We start from the raw sequence: 22,223 nt of genomic DNA, 5'->3' as shown, positions 1-22,223 counted from the left end.
CCGAGAGCAACTACTCAACTACAGAAAGAGAGTGTCTTGCTGTGATCTGGGCCATGTGCAAATTTCGATAGTATCTCTATGGAAGGCCATTCACAGTTGTTACAGTTCATCATTCACTTTGTTGGTTGACAAGTCGTAAGGAATCAAAGGACGACTCGCTAGGTGGGCACTACGTCTTCAAGTGTGTGACATTACCATAGTGTACAAAAGTGGAAGAAAACACAAAGATGCCGACTGTCTCTCAAGAAACCCTGTGCAAGACCATCAAGACTTTAAAGAAGATAGTGACTGTCTCGCTGCACTTATGCTGAGCAGAAGAAGGACGCCAAGATATCTCAAAATATTCTTGCCTTAAATCGAATCAAATGGCTCTGAGCACTATGGGACTTAACATCTGAGGTCATCAGTCCCCTAGAACTTAGAACTACTTAAACCTAACTAACCTAAGGACATCACACACATCCATGCCCAAGGCAGGATTCGAACTTGCGACCGTATCGGTCGCGCGGTTCCAGACTGAAGCGCCTAGAACCGCTCGGCCACTCCGGCCGGCTTGCCTTAAATCGGTCAGAGGATGTGAAAGGACAATTTAAGGTTGTTAATGGATTACTTTGCAAGAAAAACTTTGATCCGCTTGGAAAGAGGTGGCTACCAGTGATTCCTAAACACATGCGCTTAGACGTTCTACAGAAATTCCATGACACACCTGCGGCCGGACATTTAGGATTTATTAAGACATGTTCAGTCCAGAGACTGGTTTGATGCAGCTCTCCATGCTACTCTATCCTGTACAAGCTTCTTCATCTCCCAGTACATACTGCAGCCTACATCCTTCTGAATCTGTTTAGTGTATTCATCTGTTGGTCTCCCTCTACGATTTTTACCCTCCACGCTGCCCTCCAATACTAAATTGGTGATCCCTTGATGCCTCAGAATATGTCCTACAACCGATCCCTTCTTCTAGTCAAGTTGTGCCACAAATTTCTCTTCTCCCCAGTCCTGTTCAATACCTCCTCGCCGGCCGGAGTGGCCGAGTGGTTCTAGGCGCTACAGTCTGGAGCCGCGCGACCTAACGGTCGCAGGTTCGAATCCTGCCTCGGGCATGGATGTGTGTGATGTTCTTAGGTTAGTTAGGTTTAAGTAGTTCTAAGTTTTAGGGGACTGATGACCTCAGAAGTTAAGGCCCTATTGTGCTCAGAGCTATCTGAACCAAACCTCCTCATTAGTTATGTGATCTACCCATCTAATCTTCAGCATTCTTCTGTAGCACCACATTTCGAAAGCTTCTATTATCTTCTTGTCTAAAGTATTTATCGTCCACGTTTCACTTCCATATATGGCTACACTCCATACAAATACTTTCAGAAAAGACTTCCTGACACTTAAATCTATACTCGTTGTTAACAAATTTCTCTTCTTCAGAAACGCTTTCCTTGCCATTGCCAGTCTACATTTTACATCCTCTCTACTTCGACCAGCGTGAGTTATTTTGCTCCCCAAATAGCAAAACTCATTTACTACTTTATGCGTCTCATTTCCTAGTCAAATTCCCGCAGTATCACCCGATTTAATTCGACCACATTCCATTATCCTCGTTTTTCTTTTGTTGATGTTCATCTTATATCCTCCTTTCAGGACACTGTCCATTCTGTTCAACTGCTCTTCCAGGTCCTTTGCTGTCTCTGCCAGAATTATAATGTCATCGGCAAACCTTAAAGTTTTTATTTCTTCTACATGGAGTTTAATTCCTACTCCTAATTTTTCTTTTTTTTTTTTTTTTTCATTTACTGCTTGCTCAATATACAGATTGAATAACATCGGGGAGAGGCTACAACCCTGTCTCACTCCCTTCGCGACCATTGCTTCCCTTTCATGCCCCTCGACTCTTATAACTGCCATCTGGTTTCTGTACAAATTGTAAATAGATAGAATCGGCAAGAGGTTTTTCTGGCCAGGTTTATTTAGGAGTGTCCGTCATTATGTGTCGCTCTGTCGAGAGTGCCAGAGGAGAAAGGCAGTTCCTCAGAAACCACCTGGCCGACTCATACCAATTCCACCAACCGAAACGCCTTTCCAGCGTGTTGGGATTGACCTCCTCGGACGATTTCCAACGTCTGCTAGTGGCAATAGATGGATTATTGTTTGCACTGATTATCTGACACGCTATGCCATTACAAAAGCCGTGAAAACAGCCGAAGCATTCGAGGTAGCCAAATTCATCGTGAAAGACATTGTATTAAAACACTGCGCCCCATGGTCGTTAATTACGGATCGAGGGAAAGTTTTTCAATCGAATTTTGTGACAGAGATAATCTGTCAGTGCAACATTACTCATCACATAACGACTGACTACCATCCGCAAACTAACGGGCTTACTGAACGCTTTAATAAGACCTTAGCTGACATGCAGTTAATGTTCGTCAATGTTGAGCAGAGCAAGTGGGATGAGATGCTACCTTTCGTGACGTTTGCCTACAACACCGCCAAACAAGACACCACAGGATTTACGCCATTTTCCTGGTGAATGCGCGTGAGGCGATTACGACGATGGACACTGTGTTTCCGTTACATCCTGATGATGTGGACGACGACTACATCGGCCATGTGTTAACCAGAGCTGAGGAAGCTCAGCAGTTAGCTCGACTCCGCACCCTGCAGGCTCAAGAAAACAATCGCCGAAGGTATGACGCGAGCCACCGCCCTGTTGTCTACCAACCTGGTGACCTCGTCTGGATCTTCACTCCTGTTCGGAAGGTTGGTCTCTCTGAGAAGGTCCTCAGGCGCTACTTTGGATCTTGTAAGATTGTAAGACAGTTGCCTGATGTTACTTATGCAGTTGAAGATTTCGACCCCGACACAAGACGACGAAAGATCAGAGATACGGTCCACGTCCTTCGAATGAAGCCTTATAAGGATCCTGCAACCCAAGGTAAATTCGAAGCTCCAGCGACAGGCAGCAAGCTGAAAGGTGACGAAGAGCGTAGTGGCAAAAGAAGTTCTAAGAAGATCACCGCCAGGGCGAGAATCAGTCATCAGGACAGATGACTCGCTCCCGGACTATGAGGACGTAACACCGAGATGCTGTTCTCTTAAGGAGGGAACAATGTCGCAAAAGAAACTGAGTAGCACTGTGATGTGGTGGCTATGGTACTAAACTGTTGCATGAATGGTCATTAATTCAAAACCCACCTGGACAGTATAATTTTGATTTCTATATTCGGTTTGAGTACATTCTAGAAGTATCCACAAATGTCAAGAATCATTGTACTGGAATGTTCTGTATCTGTATATATACTGTAAGTGTTTTGGTCAGAGGCAATTCGCTCCACGCTCTTGTATGTGCAAGTGCTGAATAAACCTTCGTTAAGTGAAGTTAGTGTTCGTCATTCATCTAATTATACCTTCTTCTATGTGACAATATGACACAAATGCAGGCAAACAACATAGACTTGCATAAATAATTAGATGCCTTAAGGGAGCACAAATCCTCATCAAATGTGTCAGTGCCCATCCTAGATACTAGTACCTCTATCCTAGTTTCTCCTTTTTTGGGTAAAGCAGGGGAGGATATTTTAGCATTTACAGACAACTTGGTAATAGCCATGAAGCTGGGATATTGGTTGGAGGGACAACTGTTGCATATTGCCAAGGAAAAGGACAGATTGCTACTTACTGTAAAGATGACTCACTGAGTTGCAGACAGGCACAACAAAAAGACTGTTACACATGGGCATTCTGGTCCGAGCTGCCAGAGATGGCACACATGTGTGTGAGATGTGCTTGCTTGTGTAAATGAATGTATGTGTATTTCCTTTTCTGAAGAAGGCTTTAGCTGAAAGCTAAATGTGTAACAGTCTTTTTGCTGTGCCTGTCTGAAACTCAATGTGTCATCGTCATGGTGAGTAGTAATCTATCCTTTTCCTTAAACTGTTGATATTCCAACCTGGGGATTCCATTGTTTCATAGCGCCAAGTTAGATTTAGCAGGAGGTGGAAAACCATATACGATGTATCATGTGGAGTTAAGGAATACTCAAACATTTGAATTCTTGAGGGCAGGCTTGTTATAGCATTATAGGAATAAGAATAGTTTTAGATTTTACCTGGAGCAATTAAACAAAATATCATAAAAAACAAGGTGAGTCTATTGAGAAGTTTGAGGACATGATTTGAAAGCCTAATGTCAATATGTGGGAGCTGGTGGAAAGTGATGACACTAGTAAGGTCCAGCTGCAGGAAGCAGAACAGAAAGAGTTAGATGCATTTTTTTGGTGGTTGCCACCTGCTGTATCAGGGAAGGTGTAGGTAGAATTCATTGAAGACTTAGCTGCAGTGACAGGAATGGCAATAGCATTGGACGAGACAGATGCTGTGGTCCAAGTCTTTGATGAAAGGGGGATTTTTCCACTGACATCAACTGTTACACATAGGTCACATATGACGAGAATGCTGTCAGCTGCAGAATGAGGAAGATTGAATCAGGAATCATAACATGACTGCTGACAGAATAAGAGGCATGATGAAGAGGCAGACAATGGGAATAGTAACTCCCATTAAATGGCAATTGAGCACCAGCGCTGCTGAGTGTTGCTCCCTGTAAATTTTAGCACAACTAAAACATGTGCAGAGGCAGAATCTCACTTAATTGGCTTATTGGATGGAAAGGAGCATAAGATGTTATTGGACATAGGAGTACAGGTGTCTGGCATATAGGCAATGGTTATTGTGCAATCTAAGGGTTAGATTTTTGTATATGAACATTGTGCTAAAATTGTTCTTGGCCAGTGCATAGCACTGATGTATCATAAACCAAACTGTAACCTCATTTATTAAAAGTGTATGGATGGCACAAAAGCATACCTGTTTTATTGTGATCACATATATCTCTATAGTCATACGATTACAGATGCTTATCTGATCCCAGATATAATGGAAACTTTGAATAACCTAGGATAGTGCAGGTATTTTTTTCCACCATGGATCTTTAGAGAGGCTATTATCAATTAGAAGTAACACCAGAGGAGTGGCCAAAAAAAATTTGTGGTTGCTTCAGAACATTATCAATATTTTCATATGTTATTTGGGCTGAAGAATGTGCCAACCACATTTCAGCATTTGTTAGATGGAGTTTTCCAGCAGTTAAAACCAAGGCAGAGTATGGTATATTTGGATGCCATAACTGTCTTTGTGAAGGATATGGAAGAAAATGTGCTATGGCTAAGCAAAGTGTTTAAATGGTTGCATGCAGCATATCTAACACTCAGTACAGAGAAGTATCCATTCACACTACAGGAAATATGATATTTAGCACATGTGATTAGTCGTGATGGAATCTGGAGAGACCCTAGTGTAGTGAAGGCCACACAGCATTTCCCAGTGCCTCGCGGAAACTTAAAAAATTATAATAGAAAGTTTTTTCCAAAATTCACAGAAATTGGACAAACTCTTACTCATTAATAAAAGGAGTGAAGTATCATTGGATGTCAGAGGGTGGGGATTCTTTTGGTAAATTAAAGAAGTCCAGTGGTGATATTGTAGAACTATGAGAGGGAATTCTTTCTAATAGGATACAAAAAATCATGCACTTGGCTTGTATATTGAGTGAAGAAGTAGATGAAGTGGACCATCTGGTAGCCTGTGCCTCACATTAGTTAAACAGAGTGGAGAGAAATTGCTCTGGAGTGGAGAAGAAAATACAGAGCTTCATACATGGGATAACATAGTTTTGATGCTAATTACATGGTAGCAAATTTAAAGTAATAACAAATCACACAGCATTAAAGCGGTTATTAGGGTGGAAAGATTGATTGAGCAGATCAATGCATTGGGCACTGGAGATAAGTGAATTCAATTTTTAAGTAATCTACTGATCTGACAAGAAGAAATGGAATTCCGATGGCCTCAGTCAGAAGGTTTGTGTATTACGAAGATTGGGTCATACCACTGCAGAGTGGCAGAAAGCACAAGCAGTTGATGAAGACTGGGTTATTTGCAATGCAACCTCTGTTCATTGCACACAATGGAGTCTTATGTTAAGAAAACAAAACTCAGAGTGCAAGTTGTGGCTCCAACCATGTTGTAGAGGAAAATATTGAAAAAGGCACATAATCATGTTTTAGCTAGGCACAGGGATTGAAGAGCCACGAACTGGCATGTGGCCAAACAGTACTGGTGGAGAAAACATAAGCAGGATGGTGAACAATATGTGAAGAGCTGTGTGCCATCCTCGCAGTGGTCTGAGTCAAGCCATCAGCATATTCAGCTGCAAAGATTAAAAGAGGCAAGTAAGCCATTTGAAATGATTGGGATGGAAATCTCATGTCCTTTTGGGCAAACACTGGCAGGAAATTATTATGCGCTGACTGTAATAAATTACTTTTCACACCACACAGAAATGGTAGCTATCCCAAATCAGCAAACTGACACAGTGGCTCAGGCCATAGTAAATAATTGGACATTGAAGTAGAGTGTTGCAGAGGTGCTGAGCCTGGTTTAGGGCACCAAATTCATGTCAGAGTTAATAAAGCAACTTCTCCATTTACTGCATATACATAAGCACATTACGTCCAAATGTGAATGGGAAAACAAAGTGATTTTATCATGAATTAGTGAAGTTAGTAAGTCTTCATGTAAATAGTCATCATTTCAATTGGAATATGTTGTTATCATATGTTTCACAGCATATAATTCTTAAGGTTCATGAAAGTATGAGCCAGTTACCATATGAGGTAATATATGGACAAAAAATGCCATCACCACCTGACGTAGTGTAGCCCAGAATAGGGAAGAATGGAGAATTGGTACAGTATTTTGTAAGAACTTAACAGAAGGTCTGAAATGAAGCACCAAAATACACACATCAAAAGAAGTTTTGCATCACCTCGGTTCCAAGAGTTCCGGCACCAGTACGGAAAACTGGAAGAGAGATCAACATGAACATCAGTTCTGCCCTTTTTGTTGCTCATCAAAACCACACATTGCATTTCGTACCACCATAAAGCAAGACCTTCAGAGGTGGTGGTCCAGATTGCTGCACACATTGGTAGCTCTAATACCCAGTAGCACAACCTCTTGCACTGATGCATGCCTGTATTCGTCATGGCATACTATACACAAGTTCATCAAGGCACTGTTGGTCCAGATTGTCCCGCTCCTCAATGGTGATTTGGTGTAGATCTCTCAGAGTGGTTGGTGGGTCATGTCGTCCATAAACAGCCCTTTTCAATCTATCCCAGGCATGTCTGATAGGGTTCATGTCTGGAGAACATGCTGGCCACTCTGATTGAGCAATGTCATTATCCTGAAGGAAGTCATTCACAAGATGTGGCCAATGGGGGCGCAAATTGTTGTCCATGAAGACAAATGCCTCGCCAATACACTGCCAGTGTGGTTGCACTATCAGTCGGAGGATGGCATTCACGTATCATACAGCCATTATAGCACCTTCCACGACCACCAGCGGCGTATGGCGGCAATACAAAATGCCACCTCAAAACACCTCCACCTTGATGCACTCTCTGGACAGTGTGTTTAAAGCATTCAGACTGACCAGGTTGCCTCCAAACACGACTCTGACGATTGTCTGGTTGAAGGCATATGTGACATTCATTGGTGAAGAGGACGTGATGCCAATCCTGAGCAATCCATCTGGCATGTTGCTGGGCCCATCTGTACCATACTGCATGGTGTCATGGTTGCAAAGCTGGACCTCACCATGGATGTTGTGAGTGAAATTGTGCATCATGCAGCCTATTCTGCACAGTTTGAGTCGTAACACGATGTCCTGTGGTGCACAAAAAGCATTATTCAACATGATGGCGTTGCTCTCAGGGTTCCTCTGAGCCATAATCCATAGGCAGCGGTCATCCACTACAGTAGTAGTCTTTGGGTGGGCTGAGTGAGGCATGTCATCAATAGTTACTGTCTCTCTGTATCTCCTCCAAGTCCGAACAACATCGCTTTGATTCATTCCGAGGCACCTCGACACTTCCCTTTTTGAGAGCCCTTCCTGGCACAGAGTAACAATATAGTTGCATTGAACTGTGATATTGACCATCTGGGCATGGTTGAACTACAGACAACACGAGCCGTGTACCTCCTTCCTGGTGGAATGACTGCAACTGCTCAGCTGTCGGACCCCCTCCGTCTAATAGGTGCTGCTCGTGCATAGTTGTTTACATCTTTGGGTGGGTTTAGTGACATCTCTGAACAGTCAAATGTACTGTGTCTGTGACACAATATCCACAGTCAACGTCTATCTTTAGGAATTCTGGGAACTGGGGTGATGTAAAACTTTTTTTGATGTGTGTAGAACACAAAGACCTTGGAATTTCAGGAACGGATGCTGCAACAGAATGCTAGGTTACCTGAATACAGTGTAGGACAGTGGATGATATTTATGAGCCCATATACCCAGAAGGGAAAGACAAATAAATTCTTCAGTCGCCATTAATGTCCTTATCAATTGATTGAGAAAGCCTCACCAGTGAACATGAAGCTTCAGTTTCCTACTCATACAACAATCATCGCAGCATTTCAGCATGCTGGACTCTTTACTGCCATACCTGTGCCAGTCCCAAAAAAGGAGGGAGGATGTCGGAAGGGGAAGTAACACAGTAAGTAGAGCAGACAACTCCTGCGCAATTTATGAGCACCTTGTTTAATGTGTTAAGACCCAGCATTAAGCCAATGTAGAGGGGAAGGGATCATGTATTAAATTTTTTTGGAGTTTTATTAGGTGCATTATTGCATGAAAGATTTTCTTTTTATTTAATTTTCTTTTTGTGTATTTAATTTTGTTTCACATAATTTTAAGTTGCAAGTTATAATGCATGGATGGGTTTTATTTTTTGTGGTGTATTAACAGTAATTTGAGTGGTTCTTTTCTTTGGGGGTTGGGGAGCAGCAAAAAATTTTAGATGTCAGGGGCCAATGTTTGTTTATTTTGTTGTTGAAATATACACTGAAGAGTCAATGAAACTGGTGCACCTGCCTAATATCATGTAGGGCCCCCATGAGCACGCAGAAGTGATGCAACATGATGTGGCATGATGGACTTGACTGATGTCTGAAGGTAGTGCAGAGGGAATTGAAACTATGAATCCTGCATGGCTGTCCATAAATCTGCAAGAGTACTAGGAAGTAGAGATCTCACCTGACCCGCACATTGCAAGGCATCCCAGATATGATCAATAATGTTCATGTCTGGGGAGTTTGGTGGCCAGTGGAAGTGTTAAAACTCATAAGAGTGTTTCTGGAGCCACTCTGCAGCAGTTCTGGACATATGGGGTGTCGCATTGTCCTGCTGGAATTGTCCAAGTCCGTCAAATGCTCAATGGATGCAGGTGATCAAACAGGATGCTTACATATGTGTCACCTGTCAGAGTCATGTCTAGATGTATCAGGGGTCCCACATCACTCCAACCGCACATACTCCACACCAATACAGAGTCTCGCCAGCTTGATCAGTCCCCTGCTGACATGCAGGGTCCATGGATTCATGAGGTTGTCTCCATACCGGTACACGTCCATCTGATTGATACAATTTGAAACGAGACTCGTCCGACCAGACAACATGTTCCCAGTCATCAACAGTCTAATGTTAGGTGCTAACAGGCCCAAGCAAGGAGTAGAGCTTTGTGTCATGCAGTCATCAAGGGAACATAAATGGGCCTTTGGCTCCAAAAGCCCATATCGACAACATTTCATTGAATGGTTTGCATGCTGGCACTTGATGGCCCAGCATTGAAATCTGCAGCAGTTTGTGGAAGGCTTGCACTTCTGTCATGTTGAATGATTCTCTTCAGTCATTGTTGGGCCTGTTCTTGCAGGGTCTTTATCTGGCCATAGCGATGTTGGGGGTGCTGACAGGCCCAAGCAAGGAGAAGAGCTTTGTGTCATGCAGTCATCAAGGGAACATAAATGGGCCTTTGGCTCCAAAAGCCCATCTTACATCAGCAGTGTGGGATCCGTACCAGATAGGCTTGATAGAAGAGATAGAGAAGATCCAACGGAGAGCAGCGTGCTTCGTTACAGGATCATTTAGTAATTGCGAAAGCATTACGGAGATGATAGATAAAACTCCAGTGGAAGACTCTGCAGGAGAGACGCTCAGTAGCTCGGTACGGGCTTTTGTTAAAGTTTCGAGAACATACCTTCACTGAAGAGTCAAGCAGTATATTGCTCCCTCCTACATATATCTCGCGAAGAGACCATGAGGATAAAATCAGAGAGATTAGAGCCCACACAGAAGCATACCGACAATCCTTCTTTCCACGAACAATACGAGACTGGAATAGAAGGGAGAACCGATAGAGGTACTCAAGGTACCCTCCGCCACACACCGTCAGGTGGCTTGCGGAGTATGGATGTAGATGTATATGTAGATTTGATGTTTTACTGGATTCCTGATATTCACGGTACACTCGTGAAATGGTCGTATTGGAAAATCTCCACGTCATTGCTACCTCATAAATGCTGTGTCCCACTGCTCATGCACTGACTATAACACAACGTTCAAACTCACTTACATCTTGATAGCCTACCATTGTAGCAACAGTAACCAATCTAACAACTGCACCAGACACTTGTTCTCTTATATAGGCATTGTCAACTGCAGCACCATATTCTGCCTGTTTACATATCTCTGTATTTGAATACATATGCCTATACTAGTTTTTTTGGTGTGTCAGTGTAGTACACTGCTCTGCAAAACTTAAGAACTAGGTAAATAAAGTAATATAAGATATTAACAAATGAAAGTGCAGGATCATGTTACCAGAGGACTCCCAGTTATGCACAGAAAGCTAAATGTCATATGGCACGAGGTCAGTGAGACTATAGTACCAAATGAGAATGGCCCTGCAACATGAGTCATTCTGAACAACAGGCACTGCTGCCCAAAGTAGAGGAGGGGGTTGACCACAGTCAACTAAAACAGCAGATGACTCCTATACTGTGAGATAGGCAAAAAGGTGACCCACATCAAACAACAGATGCAATTGCAACCACATTTAACAGGACTGCTAGGCATGCAATTTCATGATCCACAGTGGCACGGCAACTATATGCTGACTACATGCTGCAAGGGCATACTGACCTCCAAACCTCTGAACACCCATCAGTCACCATTATGGGGACACTGTACTCCTTCCCCCATGTACGTTCTTTCAGGGTGCATTCAATCCTGAGTTCACTTTTATGGATGACAATGTGCAATGGCATCAAACAGCACAGGTGGAAATGCACAAACAACTATCCAGCAACTGATGGAGGAATGGAATACCCCACCATGAGAACTTCTTACCAACCTTGTAGCCAACATGGGAGCACATTGCAGAGCATGCGTTGCTGTCCATGGTGATCATACACCCTACTAAAAACTGGGTTCTGCCTTTTCTAATGTCCAGGGGACCATTATAAATCACAGTGACTTCTGCATATTTATTGTCATTCAATAAAAGTATAGTTCTGTTCATCTCACTGTGTATTTCTTGCAGTTGTGTTCTGTACTATTTTGTATAGTGTTTTCTATGCACGGTCCAAGTTTCATCAATCTATGTTACTTGACAGTGACACATCATACGCAAGTCAATTTCATCCTTAAGTTTTGCACACTACTGTACAAGTGAAGTATGGCTGGGAGTATTATCAGGTAATGGGTTTAGATAGAAAATTGGTAGAGGAAGTACCTCACAGCTGGTACAAGATGTACACTAGAAAAATTGTGTTAGTTATGGTGTGCTATGAGTTTTGCACACAGTCTTTTCATAGTACTCCAAACTAGCATGTGACTGTGTGAGATAGTGTTATCACCAAGGTGAGCACCACAGGACACCCTTGCAATGTAACTGTATGTCCAAAAGACAGGGCCTCACTGAGTATACTAAGTACATGACACATCTGCAAGTACCATCTTAATCTTGGTCCTCACTCGTATAGCCTATGTAGCCTATGGGCATTGCACTTTACCTTGACTTTTATTTCTTCACTAGAAATGCAACATCAAAGCAATATTTATAATTATAGCAAAATGCATAAAACACTTTGTTGACATAATCTCAGGACACATTCTTGGAAGCTACTTTTTGTTTCATACAGTTGAAAATTCTGTTGTTGTATTCATTCATGAGTCTTCTTGTGACATAGTTGTCATTTATTTTCCATTTTTCATTAATCAAAGGTTTTAGCTCAGTCTTACTGCCTTATGATCTAAAAAGCTAGTGCCAGTCACTTAAATGACATAAATATAACTGTTTGTCAATAAATACCTGGTCATTTGCTGTTTCACTTCCCTAACAAAATGTAGTGGTCTCTTGTCTGTGTTCCGTAGATCTTTTGCTCTATTATCTAAATAAAACATGTTTTGAAGACAGCTGAGTGTTACTGAAGTACAACTCTGTGAACAACTCTACATAATTAAGATTAGTTGGAAAATCAACATAGATGTTCACTAGCTTAGTTCCTATAAATTGAACAAATGCACAGTTGTCTTGACATAATTTCTTCTTGTCATTTCAAGGTACTGGGAACATCAAGAGATGACTTTAGCCCAGAGAAGTTAGCCACCTGCTTGAAAGATGCCCTGTTTGGTTACACAGCCTCTGCAGATTTCATAATTTATATTTTGGCCACTCATTCTCATAAGCAATGCCAGGCCATCTGCAGACATTATCATCTGCTGACTGCTCAGGTACTATTAATGTAATTGTACTGTATTTCTCTAAATTTTGGAAGTATTTCAGCTGTAGCAAAAATAATTATGTATATGTGAGTAGAGGAGTGTAGTTAGTGAGTGTGTGTGTGTGTGTGTGTGTGTTATCCCTGAAAAAGAATGTTGTCCAACAGCTAAGCAATTTCCCATTTATTTTTATGTTCCTCCTCACTGCTCAGCTACTCCCTAAGGTGGTCAGAGACAAAGTATCCTCATATACAGAGATATTTCATCACACATTTTCCATCACTGTACACTCATGTTAAGAAAAAACAGAACACCTTGAATGACTCGAGATAGGACGTTCATATTCACAGGACATATACATTAGTATGTTCTGAAGAAATGATTAGGATTTCAGTCACCTCAGTTCAACATGTGTCCTATTGCCTAGTAGGGCCCACCATGGATCCTGATAACTTGATCCATGTGTGATGGCATTAATGTGTATAAGGTGTCAATCGCATCCTGTGGCATAGCCATACATGCTGCATTTACTTGGTCCCAAAGTTCACCTATGGTGGTTGGCACTGGGTCTCAGCACTGTAACTGTCTTTTCACCATATCCCACACATTTTCAATTGGCAACAATTTTGGTGATCTGGTAAGCCAGGGCAAAGGGCTGACATCCTGTGACACCAAGAAGGAACATGTTCATGCAGAAACATGTGATCATGCATCATCTTGCTGAAAATGGCATCTTGGTTGTTCAGAAAGGGTATGGCTACAGGTCACAAGATGTCATTCACATAGGACAGTGTCCTGGACACACAGCAACTGTGATTTGTAGTTGCACCTAATAGCACTCTACACCACATGGCCTTCAGTTGGTGCTGTATGTCTTGTGTGAATGCAGTAACTGTGATGCCACTCCCCCTGTCTGCACTGACACAAAATGTGGCCATTGATTTCAAACAAACAGAACCTAGATTCCTCTGAAAACACTACCTGATGTCATTCCATACACTATTGCCATCTAGCATGTTTCTGCACATTTGTCAAAGGTAGGCAGAGAAGTGGATGATGTGCATGTAACCTGTGCTGTAATAAATGGTGACAGACTATCACCTCTGACAGTATACAATGTGTTCCATCATTGCGCCACAGCCGAGGAGCATGCAGATCTGTCCTGCAATTGGATGAGGTGTAGGTCTTCTCAGGGGGTGGTCTAGGTGATGCAACCTGACCATCTTGTTGTATTCTTTGGGCTTCCATGAACCATTCCGCACAAACCTGTTGCACTGCCAAAACACTACATCCCACAAGGATAGCAATTTCCAAGATGGATGCATCACATTCTCTCATACCAATAATGCAACCACTTTCAAACTCACTGATTTAAGAGTATGGTTCATACATGCACCTGTGAGGCATCTTGCATGTCTGCTCAAGTCACACTGATCCATTACTTTCAGTTTATAGTAACAAAGAGAGCCACAGGCACATTTTACTGGTAGGTGGTGTTGTGTTGCGATATCAATGTTGACCTTGAACCTGTGGGCTGACACGATTCAAATGCTTGTCATTTCTGCAGAACATACTAATATACATGTCCTGTGAATCTGAATGTCCTATCTCTAGTCGTTCAAGGTGCTCTGTTTTTTATGAACATGAGTGTATAAGTGGATATCTTATGATGTACACAAAGAAGTTGATACAGCCCAATTTTTTTCTTTTCTGCCTTATTTACCTAATTAAAGCTACTGTATACCTTCCAATAAAGGACAAGTACCTAACATCCAAAATATCTTTCCACAAATATATGCATTGAGTAATTTCTTTCTGATTACTAGCAAACATGAAGAATAACTAGTGTGTGAAGCATATACAATATTTAGACAGATTAAAAGTGATTCATACCATTTTTGTTGTGTGTCATATGGTAGGAGATTCAAAGAGCTAGCAAAATGTGATATTGCCTAGCATATGCTCATTTGGGCATCACTCAGAGAATCATGTAGACACGAACATATTTGGAAGTCTTGGGTGCACTCTTCAGACCACAGTTGACCACTCATAGAGATTATATTTATTTGTCCATGAGACTTTGTTGGTGCATAGAATGTACATAAGATGCTGGAATCATTTAACACAATATTGTTTCTATCATTTTAACATCATTAATCTCTTATGGTTACATTACTTATTATTGGCACATTATTTGTATTTGTTCAGTGGTTACAATGTTACTATGGTTTCAGCGGATAAGACTGGTACATTATTATTCATGCAATTTTGTCATATGATGACATGGTTGGAGACCGTGGCTGTTATTTGACGACAAATGTTGATGGTGTTGAGACAGCAACCAGCCAAAAATTCATTTAAGTTCCTTTATTCAAAAGGTACCGTTACCAGTTTCGAATCATTACAATTCATCTTCAGATGGTTTTCATGATTTCATTCATGTGGTGCATTTTTTTACAGATAAATTGTTGTGTAATGTCATTATCCTGGATCCAGAGCCTGAGAAAATTTGTCAGGTGAACTCTATTTACAGCTTTGTTTGACAACTGCATATTTACAGTTTGTGGAACCTTTTTCTTGACATTATGGAAGTTGATTGCAAAAGTTTTTCCTTCATTTATGATTAACTTATTGTATATTAACCTTTCTGCTATGCTATCCATTGTGTTTGTTACATTTTTTCATAGTAGGTTTTCTGATTTCGCAGTAATGAGAAAGCTTGTGTCATCAGCAAACTGGTAAGTATTTTGATGCTATATGTTTGTTTGTAGGTAATTTACATATAGGAGGGACAGCACTGATCCCTGTACTGATCCTCGGGGAAAGCCATATTTCATTTCTTGGTAATCTGAGTAATGGTTTGTGATTTTGTTGCAGTCAACATGTTTTATTTGCACTACACAGAGTTTGCACTGTCCACAGAGTTATGACAAGACCCAGTCATTAGTTGTGCCTCTGATGCCTAGTTGATTTAATTTCTGTAGGAGCATTTCATGATCTATAATATCGAATGCTTTTGACAAGTCTAGGTGTACACCAATGATATATTCACCACTGTCCACTTTCTGGTAAATTTTGCATAGGATTCATAGATAGTACTGTTGGTTTAGCAGATCTCCCTAAACCCGTGTTGTGCTGTGGATAGGATTTGATATTTTCCCATAAGGACTGTAAGTGTTGTGTGGAAGACCCTCTCTAAAATTTTTGAGAAGCCAGACAATAGGGCCAACTACTTCTGCGTTTACTTTTTTGTAGATTGGTTTCAATTTTGCAATTTTAGGCAAGAATGGAAAGTCCCTGATGCCAGTGAACTGTTGTATAAATATGTTAGTAGTTTTACAATGAGTTCAGTACATCTTTTCATTATTTTTTCAAGTATACCACCTACTCCTGAGGACTGTTCAATTTTTAAGTTTTTTACGATGATCAGGATTTCTTCTTCATTTGTCAGGTACAGATAGAATGAGGTAGCAGAGCTGTGATCTTTAGTTGTGATGCTGTTGTATTTTGGTTACTTGGAGTAACCTCACTGATTAGTTGCCCACTTATGTTTGTAAAACAGCTGTTGTAGGTATTTGCTACTTTTCTTGGCTCTCTTATTTTCTCTCCATCTTGAAATATTGACATTTCTGGTAGTGATACCTGTCTGTTTTTCACAACTTTCCACATGGCTTTGGCGTTGTTTCCAACAGACTGAATATATAGGTCATTTGCCTACATTTTTCCTTCCTTGACAACATTTTTAAATATTGTCTAGTATTTTCTGTAATAAGCATGAAATTCGTTACCTACATGCTATGTCTTCATAATATCGTATAGTTTTCTCTTTTTTCCTTGCTTGAGGTCTTTATTCCACTTGTTCTCACCTGTTTCAGATGAAGGTCAGATTTTTGCCTTGTATTGTATGCATGTATATCTTTTTTAATAAGATATTTGGGTGTCTATCCATATAATGTTTCATGAAAACTGATGTTTCGTAGATAAAAATGCAAGGAAGAGGAAGAACTGACAGTTTTTTGAATATGGGTCTCCATGATTTCATATTTTTTACCCCTTCAATAATTCTTAATATTCTCTTTCGCATCCTGAAAAGTTTAATATTTGTTGTTGCATTGCGCCAGAAGATTATGCCATACTTAATTACAGAATGCACAAAGGAGCAGTATACATTTAACAGGCTGGCTTTGCTGCAACAAGCTTTTAAGATCCTTATCATGTAGCAGGTTTTGCTTAGTTTTCTTTGCAAATATTCAATGTGTACCTCCTATTTTGTGTTGCTCTGGAGCCAGAGTCCCAGAAATTGTGTGCTGTTAACACTTCCAAGAACTCTGTCCCTAAGCTCTATTTGTATGTTTGGGTGATGTCTTCCTTTTAGATTATAAAAGTTCAATGCTACTGTCTTTTCTTTGTTTATAATTAGTTTGTTATAGCTAAACCACTGTTCTACACTGTTCATTGTTTGGATAGTGGAGTCTTTTAGTTTTTCTTCTGTTTTACCACTAATAACGAAGCTTGTATTGTCTGAAAATTGGAGGGTAGTTTGGTAATACTTGTTGTACATAAGATCATTGACATAGAGGAGAAACAGAATGGGTCCTAATACTGATCCTTGAGGGATGCCATATTTCGCATTTTCATATCCTGAATAGTAGTAGCTGATTTTTTTATGATCAGTACATTGCACTTCAACCACCTGTTTGTGACTACTCATTGGATATACCTCTAATTCCTAATTGTTCAAGCTTCTGCAGTAGGGCATTATGGTCAATGACGTCAAAGGCTTCAGATAAATCAAGACATATGCCTGTCACAAACTCACTTGCATCCAGTTTAGTAGAGATTTCATTAAGAAATTCAAATATTGCACTTGCAGTTGAATAGCCTTTCCTGAAGCCATGCTGTGAGGGAGTGAGAATTTGATATTTATTTAGGTAATCAGACAATCTCTTATAAAAAAAAATTGTGGTATTTTTGAAAATACAGGCAGTAGGGCTATTGGTCTATAATTTGAAACACATTCTGGATTTCCTTTTTTGAGCAGTGGTTTCAGTTTTGCTGTTTTTAAGCATGAAGGGAAGGTTCCTGGTGCCAGTGAGCTGTTGCACAAGTGTGTCACGGGTTCAGCTAAGGCAAGACAGCATTTTTTAATAATTGCATCTGGTATTCAATCAATTCCACATGAGTACCCTGTTTTCAAGGTTTTTATAACTGATAAAATTTCTTCAGTATTTGTGGGTGAAAGGAACAATGATGTAGACACATTTTTCATGCTACTGGATGATGGAGGTGATATTTTGTTGTGTTCTTCCAGTCCACTCACCAACTGTTCACTTACATTTTCAAAATATTTGTTGAAGGTCCCTGCAATTTTTGTTGGGCAAGAAATCATTTGGCCTTCATAACATAAGTTTATATTTTTATATTGTTTAGTTTCACTTGTTGTTTGATTTTTTTATAACTTCCCATATAGCTTTAGATTTGTTTTTTGAATTTTCAATGTATCTGTCATTTGCATTGTTTTAGCTTTCCTTACAACATTTTTAAGGATCCTCTTATAATTCTTCAGGTACAAATGAAATTCATGAGGCATGTTCTGTGTCTTTGCTGTATTGTGTAATCTTCTTTTCTCTGCACAAGAGATTCTAATACCTGTTGTAATCCATTTGTTCTTTTTGAAGTTAGGTTGACATATTCAATTTCAAATGCTGACATCAAATTCTGATCAAAACCATATGTACCATTCTAACATTATCATTCCAATAATTTGAAAGTTACAGTTCTGAGAAAAATGTTTTTAAAGCTTTTGTAGTTAACTTAAACCTACCTCTAGTTAGTGACCCCTGGACCATACAGCAGTCCTTGCAAATCAAAAAGATCTTCCTCAATCTTCTTCTCAGCTTTGGTGGTACTGTGGTACTATTTTTCAGGTTCTGTCATTTCCTGCTCTACTCACTTGATACACTTTTTGTCTGCTTTTGTGGAGAACTTGGAACAGACTAGTCTGATCTTAAGTTCACACACATTCATAATGTGCATAATTCCTGTTATGCTGTCACTGAAATTATATCTCAACTATTTTTCCCTGCTGTGAATGGTTTTTGGAGTCACTTTTTCACAGATCATATTGTATCTCAATAATGGAGTTTCTGGGAAGCTTGGGATGCACACTGCAATAAAATAGGTATCTTAGAGAACATTTTAAGCAAAAAATACATTTTCTGAAATTTTCAAAGACTACCCCTTAAACATATTACTTTACTTATATATATTATGTGAAGGTAACCTTTAATAAAATGTTACTCCACTAATTTAAGCACTAACAGATTGCATGCATTATTCCCTTCCCTCATGTAATGCCATATTTTCTGCCACCCCTTCCTGAAATTAACATTTTGAATTTTAAAGCCAAATGTTTAACAAGCCTCCATAAGAGAAATCATGATGGCAACTCATATGAGAGACTGTTGCCAGTCTCTCCATCAATTGCACAAACAAAACTTGCCTAATTCTCCTTTGAGTACAAAGGTATAGCAGAGAAGTGGGATTCAGATCCTAAATTGTGATCTTCTAGAGAATATAAAGGGTGGTTGTTTTACTTTGAAACAACTAATATATCAAGATAAACACAATGCAAAAAGTACTTGATGAAAAACTTAATATTTTCAAACAAGACATCTGCCTGTGCTAATGGACACACCCTAACCCAAACTGCATGGGTGTCAGTTTTTTATTTCCAAATGGAAAAACCTCTTGTTTATTACAGATTTGGATTCTATGCCAAAAATACCTAGGGTTTATTTGAAGCAATGGTAGATGTCACTGTAATCAAGAGTTATGGCATGATGTGAGATTCAAGGAGACTCAATGAAATCAAGCACCTGATGGTGAGGGGACTCACTGAAAGCAACCCCAAAAGTAACAAAAAACTATAGTACTTTCAATGTAACATAGTTACATTCAAAGTAACTTATTTAACAGACCTTTAAATGTCCAAAACTAAAAGTTTCACTGTACAAGCAAACTTGCAAAATTAAAATAAATTTTTTACAATAATTTCATATGTATAGTTACATTTTTATCAAAAATATAATGTGGAATCAAATGAGTTAGTACTTAATTGAAAAAAATGGAAAATCTGAATTTTGTCATTTACCACAAATGGGAAAATCTTTCTAGTAAACACTATATATTTTCTGGTACAGAATCTGAATCTGCAATAAAGAAGGAGGATTCCCTTTTGAAAATAAAAAGTTGTACCCCCATGTGGGGGGGGAGGGCGGTCAGTTTTAGCTCACACAGATGTCACCCTTGGAAATATTAACTTTCATCATGAACATTTTTTTTTACCACATGTGTTTTTTGGTTTATTTAGTTGTCTCAAGTAAATAAAAACACCCTGTGTAACTATAATTGAGTTTCTATTACTTTACCAATGCATGTTGATAGTGTTTGCAAGATTTGACAGTACCATCAATTGGTGGGTTTGCCTAGCCAAGCCCAAAATCATACAGTTTTTAGAAAAATGTGTAACACATACCTGGGTGAAGAAGATTAAGACCAATTTAAGAGCACAGGTAACTCAAGAATTTTTATATTAGAAGACAAAAGGCAAAAATTTTCAGCATCCTATGCAACTTTGCAGAGGAGAAAAAATGTCATGTGCAAGAACCACAGGTCAAATTTCAGCATCCAGTCACTACCCATCATGCAATGAGAGAATACAAATGCACAGAAAATGGAATTATAGCATCCTTGGAGGATGTGCAGGGTGAAACTTACAGGATGTGGGCAGAAATTCACTAATTAATTTACAACCCACATATTTAATGCCTGGAATCAGCATGGGTAACATAAATTAATGGCTGTAGGTGAAGAAGAGACACATCACAATATCAGCACAGCAAAGTTAAAACCTAACAGAACCATTCTGCGTCACAGAAGTCAAAATGGTTGTATTGTTGGCACAAATGTACCAGTCACTGGGCACCAACATCATAACCTTGGAGCTGCATAGGAAATATTGGCATGCAATGGGGGAAAGACTTACTAAAGTTTATAATGACTTAACAAAATAAAATTTACCCAAGGTGGTTACTGAAAGGGCAACCATCTTCACACCCAAAGACAAACACTCTGACAATATAAGAGATGCTCACACTTTTGAAAGTGGACTTTAAATCTACATGTGCATACTAAATAATACAATTTGCATGTTGGTCAATGTTCAGAGTTGTGTCTACTTACAGAGAACTTGTTCACATGACTTGGGAATCACAGGTCATGGCATATGTTGCACGTGTAGACAATGAAACAGCCTAAGAAAGAATGAAACCCAGCTTTGTAACAGCAATGATGAACACAATGTGTTTTTGCCAGGTTTTTGTGAACATTTTAGACAGATGCATTCAGGACACCCATACCAAGGTAAAAGTAAATAATGCCATCACATATCAAATTGCAATTTAACAGCACTGAAACAAGTATACCCATTTTCCACAAGCAAATGCATTTAGCAGCAGACCCACTGCTATGAAAGATTCACAATTCACTCCATCTCACTGGGTTTCTCCTTTTGAGTGATTAAGACCGTTGTCCATGCATATGCAGATGATGTGTCATTAGTAAAAATGTCCAAGACTTAGCAGATATTGAGAAGATTGTCTAAGATTACAGATAAGATAGTGTGGCACAGCTGAACATGAACAAATCAGTGGTAATGGCAATGGGAAGGAATCCCAGTGACACAGCCTCCCAGTGGCTGCCTCAAGTAACTGAATGGAAGCAGCTAGGGCTCTAAAGCAACCCGCAGTTACAAATTAAATGGTTCACCACTTGCAAGGATAGCACAGCTCTAGCAGGGTTCATGGAAAACAAATTGAAGGCTATGGATAAGGTACATGAGGCATTCTGCATTAATAGATATGTATTTAGAAAGTCTTATATCAGTCATTCACCCACTGAAAAGCAGTTTCTTTGAAGAGCATATAAAATTCTTACAGCAATAGTGGACACCATCACAAAGCAGTTGTTCCTCTAGGCCTGTGGTTCACAAAGTGTGCACCAGGATGTACTGGTGCGCCCTAGAACACTGACAGGTGTGCCCTGTAATATTTTAGGAAAACATATGGGCAAATATAAAAGAACATATAGCTACTGAATTTTATCCATTTCATGACAGGTTAAATACGGAATGAGTCCTTAAGTTTTTTTTGAAGAGTTCAGTTTCGTCAAGGAAATAAAGTGACTTATTCTCCTTGTAGTGTCGACAGTATTCGGAACATTTCTTCCATTGCTGCTGATCTTAGCTACCTTACAGTAGCGGCTGTTTGGGAAGTGGGCAAAGATATTTCAAAATAATGAGTAATGATAAAGCCATCGCTGGCCCATCAATGTCATCTCTTATACCATCAAGAATTCTAGGGAAAGTGTAATTCACAGTGGGACAAGAAAAACAATTATTCGGGTGGCAGAATGCTGCGATCTGGAGTGACAGAATGGTCAGATAATTGTCACATTTCTACAACCATAACAATATGCAGTGGTGG

At 39.8% G+C, this 22,223-nt stretch overlaps 1 protein-coding gene across 1 annotated transcript in view; it reads left to right on the top strand.

The window, feature by feature from the left end:
- Positions 1 to 22,223, top strand: part of LOC126248358 (annexin-B12-like) — a 177,202-nt gene that overhangs the window by 5,710 nt on the left and 149,269 nt on the right. Inside the window, exon 2 of the mRNA XM_049949275.1 lies at positions 12,520 to 12,690. Within this exon, the coding sequence (XP_049805232.1) occupies positions 12,520 to 12,690 (171 nt within the window). The remainder of the gene's footprint in view (positions 1 to 12,519; positions 12,691 to 22,223) is intronic.

Source organism: Schistocerca nitens, chromosome 3 (genome assembly GCF_023898315.1).
Source record: "Schistocerca nitens isolate TAMUIC-IGC-003100 chromosome 3, iqSchNite1.1, whole genome shotgun sequence".
Taxonomy (NCBI): domain Eukaryota; kingdom Metazoa; phylum Arthropoda; class Insecta; order Orthoptera; family Acrididae; genus Schistocerca; species Schistocerca nitens.
Note: the sequence above shows the minus strand (reverse complement) of the source record. Positions and strands in the feature narration are given on the sequence as shown.